Below are 24,064 nucleotides of genomic sequence, written 5' to 3' on the forward strand. Positions count from 1 at the left end.
TGGTTTTTGTCTTCCGTGTTTCTAAGCGTGATCGTTTTGGGGGAATTTCTCTTATATAGGTCGCTCTGTGTGGCTTATTTATAATTTTTATGCTGATTTCGATCATTCGTCGTGCCCATCCTACCAGACCTTTTGCCACTTACACTCATCAAGAAAGGAAAAAACTAGATTTTCATTGGGACTAGGTGTTTTGAGGGTTTAACATATTCAGCGTTCCCATTTTTGGATACTTCCTTGTGCTCGTCAACTATCGGTGATAAACAGACAGGTGCTTGACATGTCTCCACCCTCGGCGCGGACAGTGGATATAGGTATGGAAGACCTTGTTGAACATCGCTGAGCGTTGTGAATTACGTAATCCTGCAGAGGGGGGCGTGCCCGCTGCGAGATCGACGGGAATAAAAGCGCAGAAGACCGGGCGAAACATGCGACGGTCTTGCCGGAAAGGTCATGATTGTTGCGTTAAAGGGACCCTCCCACCTTCAAAAAAGTCAATGAATTGGCATGAAAGTGATGTCGCTCGGTTCAGAAAGAGCAAAAATGAATATCTACCAAATTTCATCGAAAAATATTCACCGGTTTTCAAGATATTAGACTTTTACTTTTGTTTACTTTTTGGGATCTCCGCTGTTCCTAGCGACTTTATTTGAAAGTGCGGCATTTGTTGCGCGCAAAGCAGCATATACCACCGCGTGCTGCCAAACGTTTTAGTAAAAGATTTAAAAATCGTTAGATCTCCGCTGACGTCACAAATTCTAAGGGGGCATACTATAGTGTCCTGGGTGTGTAGTTCCGTCGAACGGTCCGGGCCACGACACGCCACGATTTGTCCAAGATGGAGACTGTTTATTTCCGATAGTGGCGGACAGGGAACGACACAATAGAGAAACGAGTACTCGGTACTCAGTACGACGGTACCCGTAGGCTACGGTCACTACATCCGCCACCTCAATAAAGTTGAACATAATTGACACCGGATGATACACCAAATAGACACGACACAGCTTATACTCGAAGCTGTTAAACTAATACAGAAACGCGGTTAAAGCCAATAACTGAAACGAAACAATCAGACACTGTGGTTCTGAAAATACAATCAGCGCAGCCTCACAGGCACGAACCGACGGCGACCGAACGACGATCTCGGCAGCTCGTGTTCAGCCAGATCAGAGTCAGGCACGGCACGGTCCGCGCTACCAGCGTCGGCGGTGGCTGGCTGTGATCGCGAGGGCGTTGTTCGTCCTGTAGATGGCGGTGCTGTCTCCGGCGGTGGCGCTGGCGGCTGGTCCCGCAGTAGAGTCGGTGACCGCTGAGTCGGCGGCTGAGACAGCAGCGGAGTGACGGGTCCGGCTGTGCCTGACGGCGGTGTGGCAGGTCCGGTTCCATCCTGGCTGCCACTAGGCACGCTAGCCAGGTGAGCCGCGTTCCTTCTGGTGCCGTCAGCCAGCAGGTAGGTTGCTGGGCCGAGCTGCTGGGTGACTGGGACTGGAGCCGAGAATCGACTTTGATCCTTCGGGACGTGTCCTGGCTTCTTCACACGGACCAGGTCCCCCGGCCGTAGACCAGGCCGCTTCACACCTTTACGTGCAGCGTAGTTCCGTTTGTTTCGGCGCTGTTGTTTGGCGACACGGTCGGAAATCCTCTTGTCATGTGCTGCTTCCTCTACGACTGGTAGATTCAGACGCATCCGGCGTCCATGCAGCAGTACTGACGGCGCCTCACCGGTGCTACAGTGGGGGGTCGTCCGATACAGCGCGAGTCGCTGTGTGACGTGGTTGGAGAAGGAGTCTGCTGTCCTGAGCCTCAACTGGGCGGCTTCCTGCAGCCAGCTCTTGACTTCTCGATTTAGCCGCTCGACTGCAGCGTTGCCACGCGGCCAGTAGAGTGATGACCGGTGGTGCGTGATGCCGCGACGCTGCAGGTACGTGCGGAACTTCTCACTTGAGAACTGTGGACCGTTGTCACTGATGATTTCATCACAGAAACCTTCTCGAGCCCAGAGAGCGCTGAGCATCCTGATGATGTCATCAGTTTCGACTGTGGATGTCAGAGCTATTTCTGGCCACTTGCTGTAGTAATCGGTAACGACGATCGCGAACCGTGCGGCAGGAGGCGCTGCGGAGATGGGTCCCACGATGTCAATACCGAGCTTGGACCATGGTCGGTCAGGCAGCTGGACGACTGTAGTGGTGCTGGTCGCGCCTGCTGGGCGAGCACCGAGTCCTTTGAACAGCACACGTGGCAGTTCTTCACGAGGGCGGCAGCAGCAGTCGCCATGCCGGGCCACCACGCCAGGTCTCTCAGGAGCTGTTTCGACCGGACAACGCCTTGGTGACCGGCGTGTGCCAGCTCCAGGTACCTGCTGCGCAGCGTCTCGGGGACGACGACCCGTTCAGGTCCGCGCATGACGATGCCATCTTCTCTGCACTGGAGTTCGTGGCGCACGGCGAAGTAATCGCGAAGGTCCGGCGCGCACTTGCGAGCCGTGTCGGGCCAGCCGAAGCGGATTGTAGAACGCAGCTTCTCCATCACCGGGTCGGCGGCTGAAGCGGCTCGGATGTCCTCCTCCGTGAGGACGTCGGCAGCGGCATCAGTGACGAGTGCGACGACATCGTCACTGTCAGTCTCAGCGGCAGTGGTGTCTGGGAGCGGTAGTCGCGAGAGAGTGTCCGCGACCGGGATACTGTGGCCAGGCTTGTACTGGACGGTATAAGAGTACGACATCAGTCGTGACTGCCATCTGGCGATCCGAGCTCCTGCGCGGTTGGCTGACTGAGGCGACAGCAGCGTTGTCAGCGCGGAGTGGTCGGTTCGTAGGGTGAAGTGGCGGCCCCAGAGGTAGATCCGCCAGTGCTCGATGGCATTCACAGCACTCAACGCTTCTTTTTCGGAGACTGAGTACTTCGCTTCAGCATCTGTGAAGGAACGTGACCAGTAGGCCACAGGGCGCTCCTGTCCGTCCGCCTGGATCTGAGTCAGGACGGCGCCTGCCCCACGGTCACTGGCGTCCGTGGTGACGATGGTGTCCAGTGCCGGCGAGAACGGCATCATCACCGGACTGGAGGAGATCAGGCTCTTGACGCTGTTGAAGGCGTGTTCCGCGGCTGGGCCCCACTCGAAGGGGACGTCCTTCTTCAACATCACAGTCAGCGGCTGGACCACCGTGGAGTAGGCGGGGATGAACCTGCTGAACCAGGCGGTGGTGCCGATGAAGCTCCGTAGCTCCTTGAGGTCGGTGGGGTGTGGTGCATCCACCACAGCCCTGATTGCTGACTGCAGAGGTGCGACTCCGTGCTTCGTCAGGCGGTGACCACAGAAGTCGACCTCAGGTTGGGAGAAGACGGACTTCTGCATGTTCACTGTGATGCGAGCTGCGCGAAGCCGGGCCAGGACGGCATGCAGGCGGGCGTCGTGCTCGGACGGAGTGCGCCCGGACACCAAGATGTCGTCGAGGTAGTGACCACATCCTGCGATCCCGTCCAGGACTTGGTCCAGGAGCTTCTGGAACGCAGAGCCAGAACTGACGAGACCCATGGGAACTCGTTTCCAGCGGAAGAGGCCGTCCATGGTGAGGAATGCAGTGATGTCTCGGGAATCTTCATGCAGGCAGAGTTGGAAGTACGCGGACTTCAGGTCTATCCTGCTGTAGACGGTGCCTCGTAGGTTCCGCTCCAGGTCATCTATGGTGGGAAGTGGATGTACCTCCGCGATGATCTGAGAGTTCGGCCATCGAAGATCAGTGCAGATGCGGAGTTTGCCATCCTTCTTGCGAGTGACAGCCAGTGGGCTGACCCACTGAGACGCGTCTGCTCGTTCGATGACGTCAGCTCGGAGAAGTCGATTGAGTTCGGCTGACACCTCCTCCCGGACTGAGAGAGGCAGACGACGAAGCTTGAACGCTTTAGGCACAGCGTCAGGCTTCAGCTGGATCCTGTGAGCGTATCCGTCGATAGCTGGGAGATGAAGTAGCTCCTCTGACGCAGAGGTCTGCTCATCCAGATCGAAGATGGTGTGCGAAGCTGGGTGCAGAGTTAATCCCAGGGCACTCAGCACATCCATACCCATGATGGCCTCCAGGCGGGGCGTGTCCACCAGGTAGAATGATGCATTGACCTTGCGCTCGTTGTAGCTGATGATGGCAGGGAGGGTGCCATGAACTTGAATGGGGTTGTGGCCGAAACCGTACAGGTTAGCAGAAGTAGGCTCGTAGCTGACACCCTTGAACAGCTGCTTGGCACGCCGCAGGCTTAGAAGCGAACAGGTGGCACCTGTATCCACTTGAAGATGCACATCCTCACGTGTGATGTCACCGGCTGTGATGGTCACTGGACACGACAGCTTCGTTGACTTGCCCTGTTCACAAGCCAGAACGTGCAGTTCTCTGACAGCTTGTGGTCTGGAACGGCTGGACCCAGATCTGCCACCACGAGGACCTGGTTTCTTGGGTTTTGAACCTCCACCCCTGGGTTCTGGGTTGTCGCGACTGCGACACCAGGCAGCGAAGTGTCCCTGGCGGTTGCAGATGTGGCAGACGATGTGCCTGGCTGGGCAGCTGGGATCACGGACAGGGTGATCGTGACGTCCACAGTTGGTGCACGGGGTGCTGACGGCCTGGGCAGGTTGCTGATGCCCTTTACGTGTCTCCACCTTGGCGACAGCGGGAACAGGTGGAGCGGCGACAACACCATGCTGAATAGTAGCGGCCTGTTGCAGAGCCTGCTCATGAGCCTCTGCCATGCTGAGCAGCTTCGGCAGTGTTAGGTCATGCTCCTGCAGAAGGCGCTGACGCAGAGCATTGTGAGGGGTCTTCTCCACAATTTGGTCCCTGATCAGCTCGTCCTCCATCGCTCCGAAGTTGCACTTCTTGGCAAGTCCATGCAGAACTGCAGCGTAGTCTGCCGTAGACTCATGTGACTGTTGGCCTCTCTGCCGAAACTGGAACCGTTCTACGATGACGTTGGTCTTGGGTTCGTAGTGGTTGCGTAGTTGGCGAATGGTGACGTCATAGTCGTCCTCATGCTCGTCCTTCACCAGCGTCGGCAAGTTTTCATAAACGCGATATGCCTCATCTCCGATTGCACAGAGTAGCAGTGCACGTCTCTGGGCCGCTGGTAGAGGGGTGTCGCCACTGCGAGCAATTAAGTAGTTCCCGAACCGCCGCTCCCACGTCGCCCACGGCGTTGGCGGCGCACCAGGGTGCGGCAGGAACGGCGCGGGGAGTGGCACTCCCCCGTCGAAGGCGCTCATTGCGTCGCCGAATGCAAGAAAACTGACGAAAATATAACACACGCGCTCGACAGTACGTGAAAAGTTCGAAAAGTATCCACTCGTCGCCACAATATAGTGTCCTGGGTGTGTAGTTCCGTCGAACGGTCCGGGCCACGACACGCCACGATTTGTCCAAGATGGAGACTGTTTATTTCCGATAGTGGCGGACAGGGAACGACACAATAGAGAAACGAGTACTCGGTACTCAGTACGACGGTACCCGTAGGCTACGGTCACTACACATACCAATGCATTAGCCCCTTAGAATCTGAAAACTGCAAGTTTGAAATTCCATATCTCCGAATTAAAGCATTTTTCGATGTTGTGAACGCCCAAAACGGTATTTTCAGGCCATGGCCACCAATTTGGCTATCTCAACTCAAAACTAATGTTAAGGTGGGAGGGTCCCTTTAACAATAATTTGCGGCGTTGGATGTGATGCTTGTTAATGAAAAGAGCCCCTGAAAGGCGTCGGTGAAATCGTTCCCAATTTTGGGTACGCCGTTCCCATAATAAGGAACGCTTGCAGCGCCAGTGTACGAGAGCGTTCCCAAATTTGGGCTCGCGGCCCGGATGATGGACTGCTTTAGAAATAGGGGAACGATTTGAAACTACGATGGGCCTTACAATATCAAACTCTTTCCCAACAATATTGAGACAAATATCAGGCGGTTAACGATCGTTTTATATTTTTTGGACGTCATTTAACGGTTCTTTTTCTTGTTTTAAATAATGCCTACATGGCGTTCCCATATTTGGGTTTATCGTTCCCAAACATGGGAACGAAAATGCGTTCCCGAAAATGGGTACGCTTGACCATAGTTCCGCCTACTGGATATCTTTTACTAAAACGTTTTGGTTTGGTAGCACACGTTGGTATATGCTGCTTTGAGCGTAATAAGTGCCACACTTTCAAATAAAGCCACTAGGAACAGTGGAGATCCCAAAAAGTAAGCAAAAGTGAGTATAATATCTTCAATACCGGTGAATATTTTCGATGAAATTTGGAAGATATTTGTTTTCGCTCTGTCTGAACCATGCGATGTCAGTTTCATGTCAATTCATTACCTTTTTTGAAGGTGGGAGGATCTAGCAATAGGTGATAGGAGCCAATCGTCAGCTTCCGACAGCTTGAAGATTTGTATGGAGATTTCAACACTTAACTCATAAAAAATTACACCCAACCTTCGTCCACTACATCAAATTTCCCAAAAATAAACTCACCTGACAGCATAGAAAAGTTAAAACACACTGAATTTGCACTGAATGACTCGAAAACCGCCTGAAACTCGCACCGGCACCATACAACCAAGGCCGTATAAGAGAGGTAGAATCATCCCGCGATTTCCAATGGACCGGTCGCTAAGCATTAGCGTGACGTCACTGGTGGAGACCGGGCGGCGCCCGGCTCCAAGCTGTACGTCGGGTACATTTGGCACCGTATAGTTGTTATTACTGAACGTAACGACAACTAATGACTTAATAACTTTTAACTCACCTAAAGCTGATTTCCTTGCCGATACATTGCCGACCCGAGCCCCAGGGTTGACAATCATGGGATATGGGTCGGATGGGCGACTGTGAGAAATATCGTTTCCATCTGCTCTGAGCGGCTAATCGGCGACACTCATTATTTCCAGCGACGGGAAGCGCCCCGTCAGTCGGCCCGGAGGCCAAGGCCGACCAACCGGCGGCGGCTCGCTCGGTTCCTATCTCGCTGACCTCCACCGTTCGCCCACAGCAAAAACAGTCGGCGAGGGTTAGATCAGATAATGGGTTGACGACACACCAAGGGCAAACGACTGTCGGAGAGGTATAAAACGGGCGCCAGACGCAGCAGCGACACACTCACACAGTCCACACCACACTCAACAACATCCACTCTCCAACACTACACTCGACATGCACACGTAAGTATAAGAGAACGGGCGGTCTGCCCCAGCCAGCTCTCGGGGAGCTGCGCTGCACTATGGGGACGAAGGTAGCTGACCTTCCTCTTTCAGAAAGTCCGTCTGACAGGGACTTGGTCAACCACTCGGTATGAGGTTGTACGGTTATGTTTTATCGTTTTCGGCTTGTCATTTGGTTATCCCTTTCCGGCCCCCGCCGAAGTTAGTTGGTAGCACTGCTGCTCCACGGCGTACATTTCCTACCAGCCCATAGGGTTTACATGTTAAATGGCCTGTTTTCAGCGAGCAATATCTCGGTCAACCTTTGAAGGAATCAATGGTTCTTAGTCTCAAATGACAGATCGATGAATTTTCTTTCGACAATTCCTCTACCATTTTTCACGAAACCCAGCCGATCTTCTACGGCGTACAGGGTAAAGATTTCTCTGCACGCCAGCACCCGCGATCCGCCTCTCCGATCGTCGGCGCGCGGTCCTCGGTAGCGCAGTCGGTAGCATATCGGGCTACGGATCCGAGGGTCGTGAGTTCGAATCCTGGGAGCGCCGCGTGATTTCGGCTAGAATCGAATGCTGTAGATTCTTGAATGTTTGCATAATCAATTATGAATAGCTAATAGAATGTATCTGCCCACTAATCGGCCCCTAAAACCTGTTATTTTAGAAATTTAAGAAATAAATGTCACGTGCGCGTCACAACTGCCGGCATATTTACGTCTGGACAACGAGTTGCGGGGAAAAGTGCTGATTGTGTTGCAGTTTTAGGAGCCGGTGATTGGGCTGGATTTTTGGGTTACTTTTTCGTTCCGATTCAAGTATTTCATAGTGTTTGGCTTTTTAATATTTTAGTTCTTTCAGATAAATATTACTTGCCTTACAACTTTTGTAAAAACGTTTCATTTTTTTTATAAGCCGACGTTCAGAGTCCTAAAAATACATCAGCACTACAATCATTGTAAACAAACAAATGGAGCACACAACTTGGCTCTGTTCCAAGGCCATTTTTTAGTTTATCTGGTGGTTTTCTTGCTCTTGTACGTCGTTTTGTTGGATGTTTTGAATCCCTTAAGATTGAATTATATCATATTTAAGAAGCATGTTGACTGAAAACAATCTGAAGTATCGAGGCTGACAGAGGTCCTGACTCAGACTGAGCAATATCAATATCAAGTTGAACAAGTTATGAAATTTTGGTTGATAAACCCAAGTTGATCGGGCTCATATATCAGCAAGAAAAAGTAAAATTAAAAGAGCTTATTGTCCAAAAACAAGCTATAATATTGTAGACCTTGGAGCAATACTGAAGAGCACGCTGAGCAGGATCATGCCAGAAAATGTTGACTGATGAGCGCATATTGATGTATTGGTATGAATATTGAATGATAACTTACAACAGCAAGATAAATTAGTGCTAACTTTCAAGTTAAAATCTAGAATGAATGGACTTGGGCAGTTTTACTATGCTTAGATGCTATGCAGATTGTAATGTGCATCAGGTACTCAGTGTCTGGCAAATGAAACATGCGATCATTCCATTGCTACTGGAGGAGAAAGCTTGGATCACTAAATCCACTTTATGTTGATTTTGATGTTAATCATCATCACTGTATTTCTTTAAAAAAGGATTGTAGTAAAATTGGCAATGTGACAATCCATGCAACGATGTGATCATATTATGTGTTCATAGTCATTCGTGATAGTCATTATTGGTCCAATATACAATGGCAAAGCTCTCAGTCTCAGCGTTTCTTCCTGTGGATGGCCAGCAGTGACTCAGAGCTTAGAAGTATTAGTTTTCTTCACAGGGCTGGGATAAAAAGTACTGAGCGTAATCTTCCACCAAGGAACTCTACTTTGACATGGTATGAGATGTAGCCTGTAGGCACAAGTAGGTAGGTGCTCAGTTCCTATAGTCAGTAGTTGTGTATGTTTAGTCGGGTTAGCTTAGATCAGATTGTTAGTTTTTTTAATTTGCCAAATGTCCATAAAAATGTGACCTGAGCAATGAGCATACCTGAACCTGACTAACCTGACAGCTGACCTAACCTCAATCATCACACATATTTGCAGCCTACCCAAGACCTGCATGGCAGTAGCACCCAGTTATAGGTAGGTAGTGGTACTCACCCTAACTCAATCTTACCTGCTAACCTTCAACTTGCCAAAAGTTAGCTCACATTGCCAAACTGTGTCCAGGGGCAGGGAAACAGTCAACTGAGGAACTGGCTCATTGGGTGGCTGGTGTGAGTCTGTGCATTTAAAGTGTTTCTTCTCTGAAGCTGCTCTGCACTGCTGTATGTCATGTTAGATGCTCAGAAAATGTGGGAAATGATTACTAAGCTACTTTAGTGCTTTGTTAATGCTCGAGACATGAACAAGTACAGATCCTGCAGGGTACAGCTATGAGTTAGGTGCTAGGTGAGTAGAGTATGTTATGTGAATGTGCTGTTCCCTGTTTGACCGTAAGTATACAAACAAGCACAGGGTCACAGTTATATTCAATCTCCACATAAACATACAACAAAAACGGCCATATAACCTAACTCTGAACACACCACAGATAACTTTAGCCTTTGAAGGCACAAAAATGCTTTGATTAACAGGACAGGTTTACAATGTATCCTCTGTCCTTGGGGGATCTTGCTGCCAAGTTGAGGTATGATGACTGAACTTCAGGATTGATCAACCTTTTCTTAGCCACTGCTTGTATACGAGAAAGACCAAATGCTTGTTTGTCTTGATTTACAGGACATGTATACAATATATCCTCTGTCCTTGGGGGATCTTGCTGCCAAGTTGAGGTACGATGATAGAACTTCAGGATTGATCAACCTTTTCTTAGCCACTGCTTATAAACGAGAAAGACCAAATGCTTGTTTGTAAACTGCGTTGAAAATTTAATGATCCACCTTCAATTCTGACATGAAGGCACAAATGAAATAGTTCCCTCTCCTTTTGGAATACACAAAGCAAAATATTTAATAAATTTTAGTGGATGGACAAGAGCAATTAGCATAGCTTTCCCTCAAGTTAACTTCTGGCACTGTTGCCACTGTTGATGAATTACACTGACGCTTATTCGCTTCATATTTTGTAACAAACGCGCTAAAACTGCAATATAACAGCACTATATGCTTCTTGACAAAATGCAAAAGTATTAAAAATTTAGCCCTGATGGCATTCATTCTTGTTGTAAACGTAATTACAAAATATTCTGTAGTAACTATTAAATTCCGGCCGAAAACAGTGCACGGTTTAAAAAAGAATCATTCCAATGACGGTCCATTCTTGCGGTCCTGAAATCGCCACTATTTCCGGCCTCTCCAACGCAACTCGTTGTCCAGACGTAAATATGCCAACTGCCGACCATTAGCGTTACCATATTCTAGTTTGAACTAAAGTTTTGCTAGTCCCGACCACATATAGTAGGTTTTCTAGTAGATATACTAGAAATGCCTACCAAAGTTCGTCCTACCCGTCACTCAATATACCCTGATCCCTTTCGGCCCTTTTTTGATGACCGTCCACAAGTGTCCGGTCTTATTTGGCTAACTTATGTTTCAGCCTGCCTGCTGTCGTGGAGCTGACGAGAAATGCCATTGGCACGACTTGGCAGCTGCAGGCTGTTCTTTCGGCACTTCCGGCTTCTTCATCAGCCTGCTCGAGTGCGATAGCAGCTCGTTGATTTTCGGGCTCTTTCGGTTCTTCATATCGGCCTGCCCGATTTCTTAGCAACTCCTGCAGAACTGATTTTCGGCCTTGTTGGTTTCAGTCTCATCTTTCGGCTCATTTCAATATATCTACTTTTTGTTCATGTCTGTGTGCTGGTGGAATGGATAGTGTTAGAAGAAGAGGAAACACACACATACCTACATCGATCTTGTTTTCAGTGCAGTAGTTAATACCCCTAGACAACACATAGAGTAATATAGTGAAGGACACAATCCCCTAGACATACCGGTTAAATTATAGCACTATGTCAAACATATCCTCATTTCATATTTAAAAACATTTCAGCTTTTGAAAAGTTACAGTGCGCCAGACTGCAAACGCGTCAACACAGTCAGCAAGCCGCACAAGCTGGGGCGACATGTCTGCTTCAGTCCTCTGAAAATCTGCAACCTATATCAGCTGCACTGACTAGCAAGACCTACATTTTTACCACAAGCTTTATATATCTTCGCTGTTGATAGGAAATGCTGCAATATAAGACTTAAAATTTAAGTCACATGCTGACTTGCAGTCAGTGACTGCGTTATGCCTCTGAAGACTGACTATCTGTTCACCATTTTCTTTGAGTAGATATGATATGCTAGTGCAGCAGATCTGCATTGTATGATGTTATGGCCAGCAATGCTCAACACAAAAATGTTTACCTTTCTGCTGCAAATCTAAGCCACCCTGTGCAGCTGATGAGCACCTCTGCACTGGCAATATGTTATCGGCATTGCCGTATGGGCTGTGGTTGGTGCCTTAAAAACAATGGTCTACATGTGAAATTCCAAAATTGTGAACCATTTTATAGCCTTACAGATATTGCAATGTTTCTCTTGCCATCTAAATGGTTTGAAATACCTAAGTCTTCATTGACCTGGGTTTTATGAGCAAAGATGGTAAATAAATGCATATTTCGAACTGAGTACAGCGGTGAGCGAGTACTGAGTAGGAAAATCCTTTCCTGATGCGTAGTTACTTGGTTATGTAGCCCAGGTAATTTACTCAAGAAAATGATCAATTATTGTCTCTATCTTTCAGGTTCAGTTACATGTGCAACTCACAAGTGCTCAAAAAGGCTGCAAGATGCCTAGCTAGCAACTGCTCCAACCAGTTTGAAGGAAGAAGGGGTGTGTTTCTCCACAGGTAAATAGAAGATTTCTTTTTCAGTTAAGTCTGAGAGGATGTTTTAGAAATGGATATAAATTGCAGTTAGTATTGTTCATGTGTTTTGTGAGATAGTCTCTGTTCATGTTTTAATGTGGATACATCACAATCCATAACAACAGTTGGTCATAAGGACAATTATGGCCAAATAATTGGTCTGTTAAGAGCTCAATAGCATCAAGATGCACCTGATGCAGTGAATATAAATGTATAGTTGCAAAAGGTATTTCATTTGAACTAACCTCTACCCAGCCCCTTGTTACCAGTTATTCAACACATTAACAGATGCCTGTCATTTTTTCACTTTCTAGGTTTCCTCAAGGACAAGACCCAGGTGTGTACAGCGAAAGGACTGGCACATTCAGGTGAAGATGGACTGGTGGCAACATGTGTGGGAAGGGGGCAAGCTTGGTCATGCGGCACACTTCATGATGAGGGCTCCTTCGATTGCACAGACCAGTTTGGCTGTGCTATGGTGCAGTCCCATCAGGTCTTTCTTCCCTGCTCACCTGCAGGTGAGTGGCATGTAGTTGTGCAAGGTGAGCAGAGTCCACTGCTGTGTCATTGCTAACATGTGAAAGCAGCCTATGATCTGTTTATACTGTTACAACATACCATACCAACTTTGAGCACAATCATTCCAGATGTTGGTGAGAAATAGATACGTGCTCTGCACATGTACAGTCCACAGCAGAAGTAATGTGTGGTTTCAGTCATGGGTATGTTCTGCTTCTGAAGCTTAGGAACTATTAGCCAGACTACAATGAAACTCGGAATGTAGCTTGTATGTATCGTCACCCTTGCAGCTGCAACTTTAGCCATTGACATCTTCTTATCGATCACTCCGCATTAAACAATCGCCAGTCAAAGCCAACCGTTGAGATTGGTAAAACCCTACATTACTTTAGCGGTGGGCTGTGCAATTGTATACATACAATAGTATGCCTCAAGTGATTGTTTAAACTTATAAGCCTCTCATCAGATTGGTCTCCACCAGTGTCCCAATTTTGTATGCAATGCATCCTGCCATTCTGGAGTCATAAAAATACCCAGCACGCGCTTGCACCCAAACCACATTTCTCATTGCACTGCCAAGGGAAGTGGGTGCACAACAGCACACAAAGTTTCATCAAAATGTGTCCAGGCATTAAATAGGAGTTATTGCAAACAGAACAGATTTGGCACCGATGATTTAGTAAGTGCCTGGTGGAACGTGCCAAGTTGACTCCCCAAATGCTTCAACAATGCGTAATTTCAAGGAAGAATGGATAAGCTACACAACATGATAAGGGATAACTGTTTGCTAAACAGCATGTACCTATGGCTGCAAAGATATGGGCCTCTCTAGAATGCTTGATATCAAGTTTGGCAGTTCATACTCATTTAACCCGATATTTTTTGAAGTTATATCAATATTTTTCGATAATCAATCTCATTTCTTTCTCGCTCATAAATATTTGTATTCCATGGACCATGATTGATCGCCTCATGTGTGAATGTGTGTGAACATGGCAGTGTGTGCATGTCAGTGTCGAGTCCGCTCATCGCCCTATCCCTATAGGAGAACTAAGAAGTAGGCATGATTGGTTGTTTTTATTTTCCTCAGGACCATTTCAATAGCTGCCAGAGCAGCGGGGGCTGAAGCAAAGGCTAGAGGAAGCTGCGACTAGGACGTTGGCCTATTCCAAGCAGTCTCGAAACGCACACAAGAACGGGAAAATGTTGATCCGGACAGCACGCCCCAGGGAGAGTCACTCGTCAGAGGCGGTCTCGACGGGCAGGCCGGGCGGTGCCCAGGGAGCAGCGTCACCCGTCTGTGGCTGCCCCGATGGGCAGGCCGGGCGGCACTCCGGCAGCAGCTGCATCCGTCTGTAGCGGCCCCGACAGCAGGCCGGGCGGCACCTTGGGAGCAGTGGCACACGCTTATGTGTGGGGTGGGGTGACCCCGACGGCAGACCGGGCAACAGAGGCAGTCTACAGGGAATAGCGGCACCCGTCTATGGTGGCCCCGACGGCAGGTCGGACACCGAGGCGGCTCCCAGGGAGCAGCTGCACCCGTCTGTGGCGGCATCGACGGCAGGACGGGCGGTGCTGATGTCGTAGCGTCTAGTTTGCTGATAAACGTTAGCGATATAGGCATTATCCTAGTCACCATGCTCAGGCGCGTCGATGATATGCTTGTGCTAGGATAAGTTCATCCTAGAATTCTGACCTTACGTCACGTTGATCTAAGAGGGCCGTATAACTCATTTCGATTTTGACGGTCTTCAGTCCATTGGTGACTGTCCCGACTCGCCAGCTCAATTTAATCGAATGATTTACCTAAAACTCCGACTCTGGCTTTGTGACGTAATCTTTGTCGCTAAAGTAAACGGTGCAAAAGTTAAAAATTGGTTTACAAGATGTGTTTTATCTCATGGTTTCGTGCGTTTGCATAATCTTCAATCATTTTCGGCACCAATATAGCAGTTACCACCTTTTCCCATTGACTTGTGACGGCGATGTCACGTGACTGACCTGACCTCAGGTGACCATCAGGAAAAATATTAGATATACAAGCTATAAGGCCTCTGGAGGGTACAAGGTTATGTTAGTTTGATCTCCCTGTGAAAGCTCCTCTGGCACTGAAGGCATTGCGAAGTTGCGGCATGTCATGACCGCGCGGTGGCTCTATTATGACGTCATAGGTCAGTGACCGGGCATGACCTGAAAGGGTGATTAATGTCATAAGATCCGGATTTAATGAAAGGTCAGTTGTACCAACTTTCAGCTCTCTGAGGCCAGCGTGTACCGAACAAGCCGAGTAAACCGTCTGGGAACAAGGGGTGACTAATCCCTCGCTGCGGTACGGTACGATGATAAAAAATTGATTTCAAATACATTTGGTGAGGCTATAGGCTCTAACTAATCATTTCATAACCATACTGGCCATCTGCTGCCTCCCAAGAACTCAAAAATCGGTTTGGAGAACGGGCTCGAAACCGCTCCACCCCCATTCACTTTACGTGTTGTAGCAAATGCGAGTCTATGTAGACGGCTGCCCCAACATGGCCGCCTGACCTACATGTTCGCTAGTATGGGGAGCCAATGGGCGTGTCCTATATATATACCGGGGTTACATGAGCAAGTAAATGCGTATCAGGAACGGATTTTCCTATTCGCTCACCATTGTAGTCCGTTTGTAATGCGTATTAAAGGGACCCTCCCACCTTAACATTAGATTTGAGTTGAGATAGCCAAAATGGGGTCCCTGGCTCACAATTACCGGTTTCGGCACTCACAACATCGAGAAATGCCTTAAATCGGAAATATTGAATTTCAAAATTGCAGCATTTTGATTCAGAGGGGCTAATGCTTAAGAATACCCCTCTGAATGTGTGACGTCAGCGCAAATATCTAACGATTTTTAAATGTTTGACTAAAACGTTTTGTAGCACGCGGTGGTATATGCTATTTGCGCGCAACATCTGCCGCAAACGCCGCACTTCTAAAATAAAGTCGCCAGAAACAGCGGAGATCCCAAAAAAGTAAACAAAAGTAAAAGTCTAATATCTTGAAAACCGGTGAATATTTTTCGGTGAAATTTGGAAGATATTCGTTTTCGCTCTTTCTGAACCGAGCGACATCACTTTCAGACAATTCATAAACTTTTTTGAAGGTAGGAGGGTCCCTTTAACTCTGCTCATGTAACTCCGAGCCTAGTCTGTATATCTATGGTAATGCGCATCGGGCTGAGAGCCAAACTAGATCCGTTTGACGTCACTGATAGGAATTTGCTCATGGTCATGTAGTCGGTGCACTGAATGCGTTCTTGGGGAGCTGATGCCATAGATATACAGACTAGATAGGACACGCCCATTGGCTCCCCAATTGCTGCCAACTGCTGATCCATCTTTATTACTGAGCGGGTAAAAGAAACCACACCTACACGAGCGGCGGTCAACAAGTAGTCAATAAATGAATAAGTAAGCAAACACAACGAATTTTATTACAAACATAAATGGACAGAAATAAAAATAAGATGAACATGCAATTGGCGCAAAAGTGCCTTAGCACTTGATTCGTGGCGCCTTTTGCTCAATCAGCATTTTGTTTTCATACACTTTTTACCTTATTATCTATGTGTGTGTTGTGTAGGTGCTTATGGGTAACAGCGGGACATCAAAGGCTAGGAGTCACTCTACCGAGAGGCGCTCGGTCGCTCGTCCCATGGAACCCACGGGTTGGCGTCCACCTGGTCCAACCACCGCACGAGCTCGTCGAGGTAGTCGAGCGTACCCCGAAGAACGTGCACCATGTACAGGTGCGAATCGTATGACTTCGACTTCTTACGGAGCTCTCCTGTGCGGATAATGTAGGCTTCTTTTAGATAGCCTCTTGCCTTCTTGATGGCTTGCTCAGACTTCTTCTTTAAGAACGGCACCATGTGGTCCAGAGTTTTGACAACGGGTCCGGCCTGGTAACCTCCGTCGGTTAACTTGCCGAAGAGACCAGTATACGTGATGCCGATCGGACAGCCTGTGACAAGAGTATGCGGATTAGTTATAACAACTCTGCCATTCACTCGCTTCGAACGCAGACTCTTCGTAGAGAAATGACGAGGTAGTCCTTCCTCCAGAGTGACCCAGCAGAGCCGCTCCATTTCTCCTGATGTGGGTGGGGGAAAAACAGCGTCACTTGTCTCGCTGCTTTCGATCTCTTCTATCTTTATAGAGAGCAGCTGTTGGGACAAGCCAGCAACAGCTCTGTCCTGCCTTTCAGGGAACGCCGCAGACGATTTATGTGCTCTCTTTGCCTTTTTGTTGAGATATTGAGTCTTCTCTGCATCTTCTGCGGCACTGATTTCTGCAGATCGTTTGCAGGCGCTCCGTTTTCCAAGATTTGACTTGGTGAGAAGTCCACGGCTCGTTTCCACAGGCATCGTTGTTGTCGCTCGATTTTTAGGGATCTCAGGTGGCTCTTCCTCTAGAAGTGTCGCCCAGTCCCCCATGTCCTGCAGTACCACCAAGGATTCGTCTTCGATTTCCATATCCATTTTAGACCCATCATCTGTTGAGAATTTAGGCCACTCCTTATCATTCTGCACCTCTGTTGGTGTCTCCTTAAGCATCTTCTGCGAGCGAGCATTGCTCACATCTCCGCCTTTCGTTTGTCCCGCCGATCGACCCTCTGGGGATACAGCTCCGTGCTTTGCTTCACCTGGAGGAAGGTTGGCGGGACCAGAAGTTGAGGAGCTACCCTCCGACTGGGAGATGGATGTCTCTTTCTGAGATGTGGCTCGCTTTCGCTTCTTTTTCGTTTTGTTCTTGCATCCTTTCGCGGCTCCTGTTTTCTGTGCTGAGGGCATTGCCTGTTGTTTTGTCTCACCGGAGTCCCATGTGTGAACGTGAGGTGGATTTTCTAGTCCCCTGGACTCGGGTGTTTCCTGAAGGCCAGACTGACGGACAGATGTTTTGTCCGGCGTTTGCGGGGCTGGTTTATTTGGGGCGCCCGATCCCACAGGTGACGCGTCCTCATGCGTCACCTTCCCGGCGTCGCTTGGTCTTGGTTGCTGGCCACCAGTCATCCTCGCTGAACGATGGCGACGCTGGTCTACTACGATGGTGGTAGATGACTCTCTTCAAAACTGAAATGGAGGCAAAAACATCCATCAATACCGAGCTAAAAACAATGAAATGCTTGTAAAGCAGCTTGCAGTATGCTAAAAATGAAGAAAAGTATGCAGTATGCTGTTGGTATCTACTTATGTTTTATGCGACGTTCGTTTATGCTGCGCTTTTATCACCTTCAATTAGGTAGGTATGAAGCTACCCAATTTTATAATCTGCGAAAATCGAGCCACTTCTACACAGTAGCGGATGAAGACTCGATAGAAAATGATAATTTAGCCCTATTTATGGTGTGCGATTGGCTTTGTGGAGGAGGGATAATTGGTCTGTGTAGCAGAATACAAGTATTAACCCTCGCCGGACCTATTGGTTTTCTACATACGCGCCGGCCGAGGGGGGGGGGGGGGTACGACCCCCCTCGCCGTTTCGCCCCTGGTAGAGCTAGCGCGTCGCGGAAAAAACGAGCGTGTGCGCCGTTACGAGACGCAGAGATTGGTACCCGATTTTAAGGTCCTAGGTCAACCGGTGACCTCTGAGGTCAGGTCAAGTGCCCCAGGGTACGGTTCAGTTTTTGGTGAATAACTTCGCAAAAAACGGCCGCAGAGCCGCGATTTTGGCAGCATCGTGTTCGCCTCGCTCAGGCGCGTCGAATGATATACTTTTTGTTCGGGTCAGGTCAACTTAGGGTGTTGACCTCAGGTCAAGGTCAGGTCAGCACCCCCAGGTCACGAAGCTGGTCGAAAGAGGTCATGTCGCATATCATTCGATTCGGCATGTCTTCCTGAGTCCATTGGTGGCTTTCTCGACTCGCTAGCTCAATTTGTTCGGGAGTTATTGACGAAAAACTAATATGACCTTGATGACGTCATAAATGACGTCACGGAAGGTCAACATTGCAAAAGTGACGCATCTAACCTTGCAAGGAGTGCATCAAATCACGATTCTGTGTACTTGAGATAGTTGGAGATCGTTCCCGGCGCCAGAATTGCAGTTTTCATTTTTCCCCATTGACTTATAATGGTGAGGTCACGAAAATGACCTGACCTCATATGACCTTTAGGAAAAATCCGAGATATACAAGTTGTGAGACTCATAATGGATACTAGATCCTGCAAGTTTCATTTCCCTGTGACATCTCCTCTGGCAGTGAGGGCGTTGCGAAGTTGCGAAATCTGAAGACCGTGCAGAGGTTCACTTATGACGTCATAGGTCAGTGACCTGACCTGACCCAAAAATGCGGTTGGTGTCAAAAGATGCGGCTTGGATCAAAGGTCAGGTATGCCAAGTTTCAGCTCTCTATCGCCAGCGTGTTCGGAGCTATCGCGAAAAAAAACCTATGGGGGGGGCGGCACCCGCCCCCCCCCCCCTCGGCCGGCGAGGGTTAATAAGCAAATTCTTGTTTGTGATAGTCTAGATTTGTAGGACCGTAGTTGTTATTGCCGTTCAACCAACGGATTCCAATAATAACAGAATGTAAAATACAAAGTTGGGCCTGTATTCGATTCACGGCCACAGAAACAAAAGATAACAAACAAATTGACTTTGCCAAGGTCCGAAGACAGACTGATCCGCCGAGCAGTAAAGACATAAGTGCACGGCTGCGACTCAAAGACCGAAGTGCCCTACCGCGCGGCACCGGCCGAGTTTACGACACACACACACATACGTCACATATACACGTCAGACATACAGATGTACGTCATATCATAGCACCAATCAGAAGCGGGCAAGGACAGGCGTCGCAGGTGAGGAGTGAGGACCATATAAGGATATTGTAAGTGGGCGAGGGGGCTGGGCAGTAAGTAGGCACAGAGGGAGGTGGAGGACGGGGTAGGAACGAATTTCGTTACAGTCTGAGGGACGGATCCGGCCCGAATTTTACAATAGTTATAGCCATCTCGACAACTATGTGGCTGATTTTGATTTAACAAACTTAAAGGGACCCTCCCACCTTCAAAGAAGTTTATGAATTGGCATGAAAGTGATGTCGCTCGGTTCAGAAAGAGCGAAAACGAATATCTACCAAATTTCACCGAAAAATATTCACCGGTTTTCAAGATATTAGACTTTTACTTTTGTTTACTTTTTTGGGACCTCCGCTGTTTCTAGCGACTTTATTTTAGAAGTGCGGCGTTTGCGGCAGATGTTGCGCGCAAATAGCATATACCACCGCGTGCTAAAAAACGTTTTAGTCAAACATTTAAAAATCGTTAGATATTTGCGCTGACGTCACACATTCAGAGGGGTATTCCTAAGCATTAGCCCCTCTGAATCAAAATGCTGCAATTTTGAAATTCAATATTTCCGATTTAAGGCATTTCTCGATGTTGTGAGTGCCGAAACCGGTAATTGTGAGCCAGGGACCCCATTTTGGCTATCTCAACTCAAATCTAATGTTAAGGTGGGAGGGTCCCTTTAATGCCACTACTCTGAACGTTACCTGCATGTGTATGTACCTATGTATATTGACTATTCAATTTTGAAGTTAAAAATGATAATTTGGTGTTCAGATGACTACAAATTCCAAAAAAAAGAATCGGCAATATTCACGGAAATTTTCTTGACAGGCGAACCTTGACCTTTGATGACCTCTGTTAGCCTGACCTTTGACCTGACCCATAGACCTAGTCTACCTACCGGTATGTAGAGGTCTATGCCTGACCTAAAAATGAAATGCGTAATTTCGTCATTATATTCTACACACCTTCGAAAGCCGTCTACCGCGTGTATCTACCAGGACTAGGAGCCGAGTTAGAAGGTTCAAACAAGATCAGGCACCTCCCCCAGCAGGCAGCAGGGCGTTGAAATCCAGAAGGCTCAACGGGGCGCGAGTTGATAAAAAGATAAGGAAACAAACGTGGTACAAAAAAATGAACGAGACAATTTTTAGAAACCTAAGGTTATTGTCGTCAGACAAGTTCATAAGGCTTAAGGTAAAGGAACAAAGGCAAATTCAGCACAATTCAGCGAAAAACCATACGGGGGGGGGGGGGGTGCATCAACCTCTTCCCCTCGTCCCCCCTCGCCGGCGAGGGCTAATCGCTACAATAATTCCGATGTGTGTGGTTCGTGAATACCTATGCTATATGCGTTCAATTTCTTCTGGCTACTCGGTCCCTTTTGGTAGCCCTCTGAGGTGCCAAACCCTTTTTTTTCTCACCTGGTTATAGCGGTGTTCCTGCCGACGGCGCGTCCGTCCCACGACTGGCTCAGGCCCATAGCCCCGTTTACATAGGAGTTGCCAGATTCACATGCCAGCTCGATCGGTGTTCGGCCTCCGCCATGTCGACAAATGCTGCGCAGCAAATACAAAATCCAGAAATGTGGTAATGGAGTTCTGGCCACCAAATAGAAAAAGCCTGCCAAGTTTATGATGCTCTTCATGTTATGTAGTTTTGATAATAAACGACGCATGGGCTTCAAATGAATTGTGTGTCGTACATTTGGGCATCATATGAGTGGAATATTGCAAAGTTTTTACCCATCATTTAAGCATAAGACTAAGTTGTTTCCATGAAAGCGATGAAAATAGGTAAAGCTTATTGTTGAGTTCGATGCACTCCTTGCAGCTTATATTTAGCGGATTGCATTTATTCTTATTCTACATTCATTTGTAGAAAGATCAAATATGTAACACCCCTTTCCCGCTTACCTTCAACCTCTGAACAGCGACATTTTCTTGATCGATTCAAAGGGCATGGAAAACACGAAGCAGAAATTGAGTGCGTAAGATATTTGGTAACAAGTATCACATACGCTCTAAATGACTTTCTAAGCAGATTCGAGAGTCAGTAATTACCTATTTAATCACGTTGCGCTCATTTATAAAGTCAAACAAATACCTAAACCGATTGGTAGCGTCATCTGGCGATCATAAGTGCCAAACTGCTAGTTGAAGACTTCAATTACAGATGGCACTACTAGACAAGCCAGAGCGTAAGTCAGAGGATTTTACCACCGCCGTGAAAAAATTCCTAACCAAAGGTGCACTCCGGTCCCCTCAACATAAAACTCTCGATATTTCTCTAACCAATCAGAGTAAGCCTTGCTCGGCGCTGATTTGCTCATCAGAAAATGACGTCATTAGGGAGCCAAGGCGTTCAAGCTATTTTGTGGCGGCTCAGGTGATCCACTTAGAAGTCATATTTTGATGTTTTTAGGAAAGTCTGATGAATGCTTTTATATTTTCAGAAAAGAACCCCTAATGTTGTTGTTGATAAACACAACTTCGCTATTTTTGCCAACAGTAATAAGACAGGAAATCATCTGTTGGTGGGTCTTCACGCTAAATCTACCACCCCCAACTACGTCATCATCGTTCCTGAGCATGCTGTACTTGGTCATAACTTCGTTGCCCAGCACTAGTCTAGCCTTGATTTCCGCTAATCAGAGTGCAGAGCTGTCTGCCAAGAGACAGCAGTACTCGATATTAGTGGTGGGCCAAATACTTGTTTTCTCAGATGTTTTTCTTTGGAGCTTTTTATATCTTACTTTTGTTTATATTATATATCGCTTTATATTTTGTTTTTGTAAATAATATCTGCATATATTGTGATTTATATAGCTTGATTTAGCTAATATGGCAAAGTGTTTACGAAGGGGTGCAGGGAGATATGGCAGCAGATATGGTGCTTGCAAATAGTCTTTGTACGCATAAAATAGTAGGGGAGAGGCGGGAGAATTGGGACTTATTTCTCAAGCCATATTTACTGAGATATTATTTGAAAAGTATTGTAGCCAAGCTGCTTTGTGCAGCACCAATAAAAGATTAGGCCATTTCTCTGCAGCATACCATCATAAAAAACCGAGCCTATGCAGTGGTGTGGCTATGTGTGGAGAAAAACAAAAACACTCATTTTGGGGAGAATAGGGACACACGCAGGAGAAAAGGGACAGACACGAGGCTGAATTGGGACACATGAAAATGAGGTATTGGGACCACATTTTTATCTCGAATTATTGATCTGTCTATGTCTAGGCAATCAATTGATACGTTGGAACTTATATTCACACTATCTGCTTCGTAAAGGTCGGGATTGTCATTCACGATCACGATGTTCCCATAAAATGCACATTTTAAGACTTCTTTGTCTTCGCTTTGATGTATTTGTGGTTAGGGGGCGCAGCTGCAACCCCGTCCAAAACATGAAGGTAAATACACATCTTCTTGCACCCTTTCACCATTTTCACCATTTGGTGTCCCAATTCTCCCACAACGCCGCCATATCAAATCGCGCATTTTTTGTCATTTGTCAGTTACAGAGCGTGTTCATGCAAACTGGCAATCGCATAAAGGCGGTGTTTAGCTAGCATCGTAATTTCTTGAAAGAAAGATAGTTTGTCATATGCAATACCCAGACAACTCAGAACAATACTAGAAAAAACAAGTTTTTTGGTGCTCAGCCAGCACAGCCCAACCGACGGACACAAAAGGGTTGCTGAGGCTTCCAATCGTTGCAGGACACATCGAATCAAAAGGTAAAGGCAAAAATCGTGCAAGAACGCTGCCCATTTTTTAAATATTGGCCTGTCCCTATTCTCCTGCGTCCCAATTCTCCCGCCTCTGCCCTACCGTTTTTTCGCGCCGAAAATGACCTATTTATTGCAATTTATTGATGTATTATGCCTGAATTCCGAGAAAGCGCTCTTCGTAGCATTGAATACAGTCACTTGTGTAGTTGCAAAAGGTCACTGGCCAGTTTTGTGATATCTCTAAGCCAGCTAGGGAAATGTCTAAATGCTATGTAAACAGGGCCCAATCTTACCAAATGCCGTGAATGCGCATTCACGGCATTTGGTAACATTCAGAACTATTCCACACTCACTTATTCATTCGTTCTGGCGACATTCATAATCATTCACGCTATCAAAATCATTGGACAAGATTACCTGGAGGTCAATAAAAAGGACATCTTTGATATCGGTGCCGTAAAGTCCGGCCAGTGCTGCCAAATCCTATTCACGGCATTGGTAAGATTGGGCCCAGGGTTCATGTCACTCCACTTTTGATGACATCATAAGGGGGCCTCAGTACAATAATGGCGCGGTGCGCCACAATCGCTTCAAAGCTACTTGCCAACAGTTGCCATTTTCGAAAATATTATTTTGAAATAAAGTTACAAAATATAAAAATATTTTAATAAAGTTGTTGAGTAAATCGATACCACATCTAAAAACTTACTGAAAATGATTCATTCATAGTAAAAATATAACCTCGATGCGTTTTTACGTTGCCTTCCTGCAACTGCAGAGGATTTTTAAATCGTCTATATCTTCAAAACCGGCCATTTCTTAGCATATTGCTGCTCTTTTTTATCGCTGGAAAATTAGTTGGACTTTCCAATGACATCAACGGCTGAGCGATATGTGTAGAGTGTCACCAACAATCTTCAAAAGAAGT

The 24,064-nt window shown here is 47.3% G+C and overlaps 2 protein-coding genes and 1 long non-coding RNA gene across 9 annotated transcripts in view; 1 reads left to right on the forward strand and 2 right to left on the reverse strand.

The window, feature by feature from the left end:
- The window catches only part of LOC122375794 (lysophosphatidylcholine acyltransferase 2-like), a 43,264-nt gene extending 36,641 nt beyond the window's left edge, over positions 1 to 6,623 (reverse strand). The window contains exon 1 of one of the 6 annotated variants that reach the window (XM_043355353.1): positions 6,493 to 6,623. Coding sequence is in view for 2 of the 6 variants with exons in the window: in XM_043355339.1 (XP_043211274.1) it covers positions 6,564 to 6,572 (9 nt within the window). In the remaining 4 variants the exon portion in view is untranslated. Of the gene's footprint in view, positions 1 to 6,250; positions 6,297 to 6,492 lie in introns of those variants that run through there. The other 5 variants (XM_043355339.1, XM_043355374.1, XM_043355365.1 and 2 more) reach the window with 5 other exon arrangements.
- Positions 6,624 to 10,379: 3,756 nt separating this feature from the next.
- LOC122375839 lies at positions 10,380 to 14,818 on the forward strand. Its single transcript, XR_006255468.1, has 3 exons — positions 10,380 to 12,034; positions 12,367 to 12,570; positions 13,662 to 14,818. It is a non-coding gene; the product is annotated as an uncharacterized LOC122375839 (long non-coding RNA).
- Positions 14,819 to 16,021: 1,203 nt separating this feature from the next.
- On the reverse strand, positions 16,022 to 20,870 carry LOC122375846. Of its 2 annotated transcripts, XM_043355401.1 has the most exons (3): positions 20,825 to 20,870; positions 16,903 to 17,681; positions 16,022 to 16,752 (listed from the first exon to the last, which is right to left on the reverse strand). In XM_043355401.1, the coding sequence occupies exons 2-3, from the start codon at positions 17,619 to 17,621 to the stop codon at positions 16,236 to 16,238; spliced, it is 1,236 nt and encodes a 411-aa protein (XP_043211336.1). In that variant the 5' UTR covers positions 17,622 to 17,681; positions 20,825 to 20,870; the 3' UTR covers positions 16,022 to 16,235. The 2 variants fall into 2 exon arrangements, with proteins under 2 accessions (XP_043211336.1, XP_043211327.1); XM_043355392.1 differs by having other exon boundaries at positions 16,022 to 17,681.
- Positions 20,871 to 24,064: the final 3,194 nt, after the last annotated feature.

This window comes from Amphibalanus amphitrite, unplaced genomic scaffold, assembly GCF_019059575.1.
Source record: "Amphibalanus amphitrite isolate SeventyFive unplaced genomic scaffold, NRLGWU_Aamphi_draft 000041F_arrow, whole genome shotgun sequence".
In the NCBI taxonomy this organism is placed as follows: domain Eukaryota; kingdom Metazoa; phylum Arthropoda; class Thecostraca; order Balanomorpha; family Balanidae; genus Amphibalanus; species Amphibalanus amphitrite.

Excerpts from the sequence above, each read along its gene's own strand:
- LOC122375846 (XM_043355392.1), bottom strand. The coding sequence starts at position 17,621 with ATGACTGGTGGCCAGCAACCAAGACCAAGCGACGCCGGGAAGGTGACG.